Source organism: Petaurus breviceps, unplaced genomic scaffold, assembly GCF_028583685.1.
Source record: "Petaurus breviceps papuanus isolate PSGF00001 unplaced genomic scaffold, PetGlider_PUasm1.0 90750, whole genome shotgun sequence".
In the NCBI taxonomy this organism is placed as follows: Eukaryota; Metazoa; Chordata; class Mammalia; order Diprotodontia; family Petauridae; genus Petaurus; species Petaurus breviceps.
In genome coordinates, this window is record NW_027187335.1 from 10,086,447 (window position 1) to 10,097,439 (window position 10,993).

Below are 10,993 nucleotides of genomic sequence, written 5' to 3' on the forward strand. Positions count from 1 at the left end.
AAGTAAGCTACTCAAAGGACAAACGACAACAAGTGTACACAGAGGGGGCAAATGATGCAGGGGCCAGGGGGGAGGCGGGGCGTGGGAGGGGGATGGGTGGGGGGTGGGGGTTGGGGTGTGGTTGTAGCGGGAGGGGGGGCATTTCTAGATACAGGTGATAGCTAAGTCATGTGCACCTAGGAACAACCGAAACACTCACATTGAGATGATAGAATATGGACAGTGGAATTTCTGTCCCATTTATTTTCCTAACAGAGCAAGCTATTGGTCGACCCAAGCTCTCAGCCAGAAAAAAAATCAGGACATCTATCCCAGGACTCCTGTTGGGGAGAAAGAAGAAAATTGCATGTCTCAGTTTTCCCACCTATGGAATGAGACCATAAAATGGGATCTAAGAGGGAAGTCTCTGGTTAGGTTTGAAATGTATGCCCCTATACCTGTGCCTGGAATGGGATGGAAGGAAGGAAGGATAGTGTCTCTTAAGGCTGTTACATCTAGGCAGGGGACTTCCCCAACCTATTGGGGAATGCTAGCCGAGCAAGTGAACACATTGGGGGATCATAGCCTGGTCTAGCAAGTGAAACCCAGTTATCTCTTAGAAGGTTATGTCCTAGCCCCAATCTCCATTTTGGGGTTGGGGGCTTTGCATGAACTGGTTGGAACAATGTCCTGTGGACCCTGTGGGAACTAGTTTTGCTGAGATTAGTGTACCCTCTGGGGGAGTCTTGGGGAGGGAGAACAGAAATGGAGCTCTTCATAAGCTGGGTAATGGGGTGACGGACATCAGAAATTCAACAACAGGCCCTTTTGCCCTGCCTCTGCTAGAGATTTCTCGGGTGTTGTTTACCTTTCCTTTGGGGATGCAGTGAGAGATAGCACAGAGCTGAACTGGGCCTGCTTCCCCAGCTCTCTTTAGCAGCCAAACTGAAGGAAAACGTACCCTGTGGATGTCTTTGTAACATTAAGCACCCCAGGGTATGTTTTTCCAAAGCATAGCCTAGCTCCCACCCAAAGACACCTGGTCCACATATGAAAACTGGGTCACCCACCAGGTGGAGGGAAGGATGGCCTGCCCTCCAAAGCTCCCAATAGCCTCCAGTTGGAGGCATGTCTTAGGTTCTGCTCTCAAAGTTAAGGACTCTCCCCACTCCTCCCCCAACATCCCCTCCACCAATCCCGGATTTTAGCCTGGAGCAGCCACACACATTTTAACTCAAGGTATTTCTGCCCCCACAAGGCCACAGCAGGCCAGGACAAACTGTTCCCTATTCTCTCTTTCCCATCTTCCACCTCATCTAGTCTTTCCTGTGATTCTCTCTCTATCTTTGTCTCTCTCTCTCTCTCTCTCACACACACACACACACACACACACACACACACACACACACACACACACACACACACACACACACAATGTTACAGAACCAGAATTAGGGATAATAGAATAGGGGCAGAGGTTACCAAGGAAAATTAGAGGAGACCCCCAGAACTGGCTACATCAGCATTGGCTCCTAAATCATCAGGAAGGAGAAAGGTGAGAAGCTGACCCTTTTCTAAACAAAATTAACAGGATTAAAGATTTGTTTCTCAGGAGTAGCCTCAGGAAATGGTAACTTGCTCCAGGCTTTTTTTTTTTTTTTAAGTCTTCTTATGGGCCTAAGTAAGACTCAGGGTTGGTCCTAACTATGCCAGGTGTATTTATGCTCAAGGTAATTTGGGGGAAAGGGCAAGGAGTGAAAGAGGACTAGTGAGGAATGGTACACAGAGAGAAGGGGGTCAGTGAAGACCAAGGAATTCCTTAAGGAGCTCACAGGTCTTCTTGTGCAAGACCTCCCGAAGCTTCCTGACCCGCCTGATGCTAGAAGGCCCTACAAAGCTTTCTGGCCGAAGCACCGCCATGCCGCCATCCACTTCTCCCATGATGATGAGTGGTGCTTCACTGACAGTTACATTGGGGCAGGGGCAGGCCCAGTCCATGTGCACCAAGGTGATCTCCAAGGGCTCTTGGCCCAAGAACTTCAGCCCCATCTTCTCATCCTTCAGTACCTCGTCCACAGTCACTAGGGCTCGTCCAGAATCTGGCTCCTCTGTCACCTCTGAGACTCTGCCAAGGATGACAAAGTCACTCCGGCAGAAGCTCGTCACCAGCTTCTGCCTAACCTTGCAGGCCCGACAATGCTGACTCCCCCGAGGGAAGGGGCAAGTCTCCTCACAAGCCTCTCGGCTCTCAAAGTTGTTCCCGTTGCCCCCGCAGCCTCCGTAGACAAATGACTGGCACTGGCCAGTCTGCCCATTGTATGCCCAGCGAGGGGAATATGCTTTGCAGGGGCCCTGCAGAGCAGGCAGACCACATACAGCCAGGGGCCCACTCATGCACGCCAGCATGCATGCCTCATAGGTCTCAAAATGGTTGTGATTGTGGTAGCAATTGCCAAAGGTGAAAGTGAAGCAGTTGTTAGCTTGAGCATCATAGTGCCAACGGGTCACCTCTTCCCCACAGTCCTCCCCATCAGGTGGCTTCAGGCACTCGTTCATAGGGAAAGCTGTCCCATTTGGCCCATGCTCTGAAGCTGATACCTCACCCCGTACCACAGACAGAGGGAAATCAACACGAAGTAGTCCCCCAGCATTTTTAGCCATGCAGGTATAGATGCCAGCATCCTGGGGTTGGGCATTGTAGATGACCAACTGGGCTATGTTGGTGACAACCACATTGCCACGCACGTGGTTGGGCCGCATAACCACGTTTTCTCGGTCCTCCAGCTGTTTCTCCCAGGTGATCTCTGGTCGAGGTCGGCCCACCACATCACAGAGGAAGCTCACCGTCTCCCCTACACGGACGGACTGGTGGTGAGGGTGATTGAGCAGGGCTGGGGCTGCCACATCCACCATGGGAGTCTCTGGGGAGACTGTGGTAGGGCTAAGAGTGGTCTCTGGCGGTGGGGGGCTGGTGTTAGGCCAGGTGAGGTGGTAGCGGCATGTGACTACGGTGAGAGTGATGCCTTTGGAGCAGGCCTCCGCATCCATGTAGCAGCGATTATAGTAAGTGAGGCCATCAGAGGCACAAGTGAAACTGGGCTCCTTCTCACATCGGTCCTTGCATTTGCAGACAGGCTGGCCATCCCAGATATCACACTCAGAGCCCTGCTGCAGGCACATGAAGTGGTCACAGGTGGCCTCCCGGGGCATGCCCACAGGGCCCTTCTTGCCCTTCACATCCATGTATCGAGCAGCCACACAGCTTTTGGTGCCACACACGTTGGGGCAGCATTTCTCATATGTCTCACACTCCTGGAAGGAGCCAACCAGAAGGAGGTTAGAATGTAAGATCAGGAGAAAGGGGGGAGGGGGAGAGAAGGTAAGCATCCCAAGGGCAGGGGATGCTTTATTTTTGTCTTGGAATTAAGCAGATGTTTAATAATTATGAGGGAGTAGCCTAAGGCACCTTTCACCTCCAAATCTATGAACTTATGCTTCTCCTAGGGAAGAATGGGAAAGGTGACCATAAGCCTAGGGTGAAGGAACTTCACAACCTTTGTCCTTATCCAGGATTTGTATGGGGCTGAAATCAAGACAGGAATGAAAAGCTGCAGGTAGTACGTGGGCTGCTCCTTGTTCATGGGATCACTCTTGAACTTACTTTCATAGCATAGGATTAGGAGCTCTGCCTGCCCAGTAAGCACGATGTGTTATTGTCGAAAACACACCATGAACTCTTTCTTTGTTTCTACTCCAAGTGTGTTGCTAATTTCGAGGAATTAAACTAATACCTAGATTAATAGTGAATTCTGTAAGTGGCCTAGGCATCACAGGAACGTGCTTAACAGGCTTGTAGAATTTAGACTCCATGAAGCTGTAAACTGTGAACACTGAGTTTCCCCAGCACAGAGCACAGTGTTCTGTGTACAACAGGTACTTAATAAACGTTTGTTGAAGAATGAGTAAATAAATGTATGAAACACGAATCATCCCAGTCTTCAAAGAGAAAAAAAGAACTGAAAGCCAGAAAGATGCCAGGTCAGGTATCCAAGGATTTGTTTCTATCCCCTAAAGGGCTGCCTAAGCATTTAACTTACCCATTTTGGTAATCAATGAAATCGAGATCAATGAAATTACAGATCAATGAAACTGAGTCCCTAGGGATAGCTGTCCATGTTATTAAGGCAGATAGGTGGCTCAGAGCATAGACTTGTTGGGGGAGAGAATGTAAGTATCCCAAGGGCAGGGGAGGTTTTATTTTTGTCTTGGGATTAAGCAGATGTTTAATAATTGGACTTGGAGTCAGGAAAACTTGAATTAAAACCATGCCTCAGACACTTTCTAGCTGCATGACCCTGGGCAAGTCACTTAACATCTCTATTCCTCAGTTTCCTCATATAAAATGAGGATAATCATAGTACCTACCTTCCAGGGTTACTGTGAGGATCGAATGAGATAACATGTAAAGTATTTTGTAAACCTTAAGATGCTATATAAATGCCAGCTAGCATCATCATCATCATTAAGTAAATGATAGGACAGGGGGAGGGAGAGGGGGAGAGGAGGGGAAGGAGAGGGGGGGAGGGAGAGGTAGAGAGAAAGAGAATCCATCCCAGAAAACAGCCACAGTAAATCCCTCCCAATAGCAAAGGTCAGGCACGGCGTAAGCTAGGACTTACCAACCTGTATGTAATCCCCTCTGATTTTCTCTGGAGTCAGGCACGGAAGGCATTAGTTTAATTCCTCGAAATTAGCAACACACTCTTGGAGCAGAAACAATCAAGGATTTCTTGGCGTGTTTTTTCTGACAATAACACATAGTACCTACCGGGCAGGCAGAGCTCCTAATCCCTTGTTTGCTCCATCCAGGAGTGAGTCCCATAAACAAGGAGCAGCTCAGGTACTACCTTCATTCGGCTTTTCATTCCTGCCTTGATTTCAGCTCCTTTGAAATGACACTTTTAGCTGAGAGGGAAAAGTACTAGTTCCTCTCCAGGCTCTTTGTAACTGGACTTCCTGGGTGGTGGAGGCATTTTCCCCTCTTGCTGATAAGAATACCTGTTTTGTTCTTTTGAGGTTAACAGACCTCCAGGACCTCCCTAAAGAGAGGCATCTGTAGTGTGTAGTGGGAAAGGGCTTGGCCTGGAGGCAAGAGACCTGGGCTCTACACCACCTTTCTACCATTACTATTTATATGATACTCCTCTGGTCTTCTCTTTCCTTAGCTGTAAAGTTAGAAGGGTATGCAGTGGAGAGAGAGCTGGCTTGGCAGTCACATTAGTTGTGTGACCCTGGGCAAGTCACTGGTGATGCAGGCAACTCTGGAAGATCGTAAGTGCTGGCCTATAGGGTGACTTTCCTTACCAAGTAAATCCCTATGCCAGTGAAATCACTGCTCCAGTCTCCATTCTTAACCCTCCTTTCTCTAAACTAGGTTTACTCGAACTTTTCTGTGTTTATGGATCCCTTTGGCAGTCTGGTAAAGTCAATAGATCTCTTTGCAGAATAATGTGGTTTGGGTTTTTGTGTTGTTGTTGTTGCTTTTAAATCGAAAATGTTAAATTTCAGTTAGACATTAGTGAAAATAAAGATGTATATATTTTCCCCATCCAAGTTCACACAGCCCTTGAAATCTTTCCATGGACTACAGAACTCCTTTGCTTTGAATAAGTGGGAGCACTGGGCCCAAGATGGGAACCTCTCAGGCTTGACAGCCTATAGGCAGCAGGTGAAAAGGGGATCACAGAATAGAGGGCACCAGGAGAAAAAAAGAGAAGGAAGCTACTTGATCCTTTTCCTTACGGTCATTGAATCTCACAGGGGACTAGTGCTGAAGAATGGACTTCAGGGTTTGGAGGTCTGTTATAGGAAGTTGTTATGGTGTGCAAGCTAAATGTAGGCCAGACTTTATTCATCTACTAAATTTTGCTCAGAGGCCTGAATTAAAACTAAGGTTACCATGAATCTTCAGCCCCGTATGGCACAGGGGCAAAAGTCCTGCATCAGTCCTTCCAGAGGACCTGGGTTCTAATTCCACTCCTGAAACTTACTGTTTACGTTATTCTGGGCCTCAGTTTCCTCATCTATAAAATGAGCGGGGTAGACTGGATGATCTCTGTGGTGTCTTCCAACTCTAGCTCTGTGATCCTAGGTGTACACACTCATGTATGGACATACAGAGTTGGCAGAGGCCATGTGGTTATATTCCATCCTTAAATAAAGTATCTGTTTATTGGGTCAGATTGACCAAATGCAGCCCACATCCACACCAACAGAGCAGTCTCCTTGCCCATCCACAAGCCAGGGGGGGAAGTCCCCCATCTCTTCTCATCTCTATCTGTTACTTCTCAGAGCCAACACAAAACACTTGCTTGGTGTGCAACTGACTTGTCTTGGGAAAAGTCCTAACTGGGCTGGGGACTTGGGAAGCGGGCAGTCTCTGCTACCATTCAGACTCTGTTGGTGTAAGTGAAATGGCTATGGTGAAGGAAAAGAGTTAAGAGAGGGTTGCTCTTCTCCCACACCCAAAAGTCAGAAAGTGAAGCATGTTTCCTGATGACAACACTAGTTAATTCAGACTCAGGTCCACAGATTTCCTCATAATGCCCAAGACCTCCCACTATCTTTGGGGCTAGGTAGGCACCTGGTCAGTTGGGTCATGAAGAGAAACTGCTTTAACCTGGGTCATGAAGAGAAATCATTTCAAGATAAATGGTGGACAACAGTTCTGGCTTCTAGAGCCTGTTACTCTGAACAGATTGAAAGGAGCCTAGATCTGGAACCAAAAGAGATCAGAAGTCATCTATCTAACCCTTTTCTTTGACAGACTGGGAAACTGAGGTTCAGGGAATTTCAGTGACTAGCCAAGAGTCATACAGATGGTAGTAAAAGTCAGAGGCAGGTAGGTCTCTTTACTCTAGAAACAGTGTTTCTCATTGTTCTGTACTGAAAAATAGGGATCAGGATAGGGAATATAGGGACTGTGATTTCATTGGTATCGGTAACTCTCAGTCAAAACTTCCTCCACTAATGCAGGTTGGTATCTTCTTGATAACTTGTATGCAGAGAAAGTTGCCTAGAGTACCAAAAAGTTGTCAGGCAGTTAGTCAACAAGCATTTATTAAATACTTATGTGGCAGGGCAGCTAAGAGGCACAGTGGATAGAGCACCAGATCTGGAGTTAGGAAGACTCTTGTTTCTGAGTTCAAATCTGGCCTCAGATCCTAACTAGCTATGTGACCCTGGGGCAAGTCACTTAACCTTATTTGCCTCAGTTTCCTCTTCTGTCAAATGAGCTGGAGAAGGAAATGGCAAACCACTCCAGCATCTTTGCCAAGAAAACTCCAAAGGGGGTCACCAAGAGTTGGATACGACTGAACAGCAGCAACTATTATGTGCTATACACTGTATGACTTATCTAGAGTTAAACAACCAGTATATGTCTGAGGCAGCATTTAAAACCAGGTCTTCCTTGCCATTCAGTTCCTCGTTGAATTACTAAATTAGCTGAAAGGAGGCCAAAAGGACCCCTACATATCAAGATTTTGGGCTGAAAAAGAACTTGGAAATCATTTGGTTCAATCCATCTGGTTCAATATAGATAAGGTAACAGAGGAGGAGCAATGACTTGTCCAAGATCGCACAGTTAGCTAGTGGTAGAACTAAAGGCAGTGACCAGAAGAACCCAAGCCAAACAGGTTTCATATAATTTAGAGCTATGTTGTTGCATCCAACTCTTGTGACCCCATTTGGAGTTTTCTTGGCAAAAATGCTAAAGTGGTTTGCTATTTCCTTTTCCAGCCTATTTTACAGATAAGGAAGCTGAGGCATACAGGGTTAAGTAACTTGCCCAGAGTCACACAGCCAGTAAATGTCTGAGGCTGGATTTGAACTCAGGTCTTCCTGACTCTAGGTCCTTCGCTCTATCCACTGAGCCACCTAGCTGCCTGGAATGAGATACAGAGATCATTTAGGGCTACTTCATATTACAGATCAGGAAACTGAAGTGCAGGGATATTTGCCTAACATTATACAAAGAGACCACACTCAAACCCAGGTCTCGTGACTGCAAATTCAGGGATCTTTCTACTACAAGACACTGCCTCCACACTCTATACTTCCTCATTTTTGCTATGGAAACTAACTGAGGGTTGCTAGGAGGAAATAACAACTCACATCATTCACCAGAACTTTAGTTTAACAAACTGCCTTTCCCACAACCCTGTGACAAAGGCGGTGTGAATATTATCACACCCATTTTACAGTTTAAGAAACTGAGGTTCAGAGAAATAGTGACTTGCCTAGGATCACAAAGCTAGGAAGTATCAAGAGTCAAGTTCTGGTCTCCCAGTTCCAAGTGCCAGCCTCTTTCCACTGCCTTATTTCTGGTTTCAGAAATTGACCTGCGCTGGGAGGGAAGCCAAGGGCTCCCCCAGAATGATCCCCCTCAAAAACAGCAGCAGCAGTAAGGGACTTTTTTTGTCCTCGGTGCTGTTCTGCTTCCCATCACTTACTCACTAATTATTGGCTACATCTTTTCTCGGACTCCACTAGACATTGGGTGGAGGCAAGCAGCTGCAGGCAGGGAGGTTCCAACATTGGTCAGGACCCAATGGATAAGCATCTTTCTGGGAGGTAGAGAGGGGCCTTTCCCATTTCTCCCCAACTTTCCAAAGTTTGTGTCAAAAAAAATATCATGAAACCATCTAACCTGGGCTCTCTTCAGGGTGAACAATGTCACGAAGCCACATTCGAATCTGGCTGAGCCACACGTACATAAATTATTTGTGGTTAGTGTTTCGATCCATTAGGCTCCCCTGCTCCCCACGCTACCGTGGGGCTTCTTCCCCCATCCCGACTCTCAGACTCACCTGGTCTGTTTCACATTCCCGCTTGCAGGTACTCTGAGCATCAACCCAGAGATTGGGGTTCATGTCGTTGGGGCAGATCCCAGCGTGAGAATACCGAATGGGCGGCAGTGCGTGGCCCACGGGTGGCATCTCCAGGAGCAGCAAGGCAGCTACAGGTCCCCAACAGACCCACAAGTGCCAGGACCACATGGTCCCCTCGCAGAGGCTTCTCCAAGGGGGAAAAATAAATCTTCCCCCCAGCTAGAGCTGGCCTAGCACTCACCCTGGATTTCAATTCTTTTCCTCCGAGGGACTGGGATACACCTGCCCCTCCCAATCCCAGCGAGGCTTTCCCACTGCCCCGGACTCAGACTATGCTGCTCAGCCTTCAACAATCCAGATGAAAAGATTTCGGGAGCAATCCGCCCCCACCCCACCCCTTAATTTGAAGAGAAAGCAGCTTCCCTGGAGGCCCCGGCAGCAAGTTGGAGAGAGCAGCTTCGATGCCTGTGATCCACGAGCTGCTGCGCTGCCTCTGTCCCGTAGCCGACCCACAGACTTGTTGCAAAAAAAAAAAAAAAAAAAAACAAAAAAAAAAAAAAAGGAAGGGGGGGGGGGGGCAGAGCTGGAAACAGTTTAGGCGTCTGTATCTGGCACCGTGGGACACCTGCATGTTTCTGAGCTCAGGGAGGCCTTTAACCCCTTCCCGCGCGGGGAATGGCATGTACTTCCGAGGGGGAGATTGGCTCGGGACAAGACCACGAGAGAGAAGGGATTTTTCCCCCCACCTCGGCCCTCCTCCCCCTTTGCAATACCCTTGCCCCTCCCCAGGGCCTCCCCCCCCCCCCCCCCTCCCCCCCCCCCCCCCACTCCCACCCCCACCCTCACCCCGGCGGCCGGGCGGGCCCTGATAACACATTGGAGAGCAAATGACGTGGAAAAACAACAGGCTCGTTCACTGCTTGCTGCTGCCTGAACGCCCTCCCAGCCCGAGGGAAGCTGAGGCCAAGAGGACGCCCGGGAGCCCGACCAAGCAACCCCAGAAGCCCCAGCAGCAATAGTGCTCCGTGTCCCCAGCTGGGAGCCTCACCGCTACTCCCCCGCCCTCAACTCCTAGCGAGCCAGTGTCTTGGGCCCACGGTGGGAGTGCCTGGGGCACACAATTGCTCCCCGAGGTCCCAACTTGGCCCCCATCCCCTAGAGAAGCAATACCAGGGAAGTTGGGGTGAGCAGAATGAGGGGGCTCTAGCTCTAACGCCCCAGCAGTGGGGGGGGGGGGTCTGGGGCAGTTCTAGGCTTAGCACAGTCCTCCACATACACTTCTCAAGGCTGAATGAAAGCCACATCACCAGGGGTGGGAGTAGAGCCCTCCCAGGACAGGGAGATGGCTGAAATTTAACCTCTCATTACCATGCCTTGAGGTGGGCAAGGACCTTAGGAAACCACCTTCTCACCACTGAAGGGCTAACGAACAGTGGGTGGGGGGATGGGGATAGACACATGTCCCCTGTGCCCTCACCCCCTTGTCCCTGCAGCGCCCAGACTTCTCTAAGCCTTGCTTGTCGAGACTGACTCGGAGTGGCAGGGGTTACCTTTGTGGTGGGGATGTAAAAGAGAGGGGAAAATTTTTGTGTATGTGAGCACGAAATGGACTGTGCGGTTAGCCAAGCACTTATATGACTACCCTAATTTGGCCAAGACTTTACATTTGTTGTTGTTATTTAGTTGCATCCAATTCTTTGTGACCCCATTTGGGGTTTTCTTAGCAAAGGTACTGAAGAGATTTGCCATTTCCTTCTCCAGCTCATTTTACAGATGAGGAAACTGAGGTAAACCGGGTTAAGTGACTTGCCCAGGGTCATACAGCTAAGTGTCTGAGGCAGGATTTGAACTCAAGACTTGCTGATTCAAGTCCACACTCTGTCTATTGTGTTTCATTGTTGAACAGTCTGCACTTTAAACTTATTCCAATTTGGCAAATATATAGTAAACACCTACTGTGTGTAGGATCCTGTACTGGGCACTAGAGATAGAAAGACAAAACAAAATAAAACCGGGTCCTATCCTCAAGGGACTTATATTCTACATATGCGCACCTGTTATTTTTCAACCACTGCAGTTTATAGAGTGATAGATTTAGATCTGGAAGGAGATCAGCCTTGGAG

The 10,993-nt window shown here is 48.5% G+C and overlaps 1 protein-coding gene across 1 annotated transcript; it reads right to left on the reverse strand.

The window, feature by feature from the left end:
* Positions 1-214: 214 nt before the first annotated feature.
* WFIKKN2 (WAP, follistatin/kazal, immunoglobulin, kunitz and netrin domain containing 2) lies at positions 215-9,690 on the reverse strand. Its single transcript, XM_069067520.1, has 2 exons — positions 8,850-9,690; positions 215-3,291 (listed from the first exon to the last, which is right to left on the reverse strand). The coding sequence occupies exons 1-2, from the start codon at positions 9,036-9,038 to the stop codon at positions 1,777-1,779; spliced, it is 1,704 nt and encodes a 567-aa protein (XP_068923621.1). The 5' UTR covers positions 9,039-9,690; the 3' UTR covers positions 215-1,776.
* Between the last annotated feature and the right edge of the window lie 1,303 nt (positions 9,691-10,993).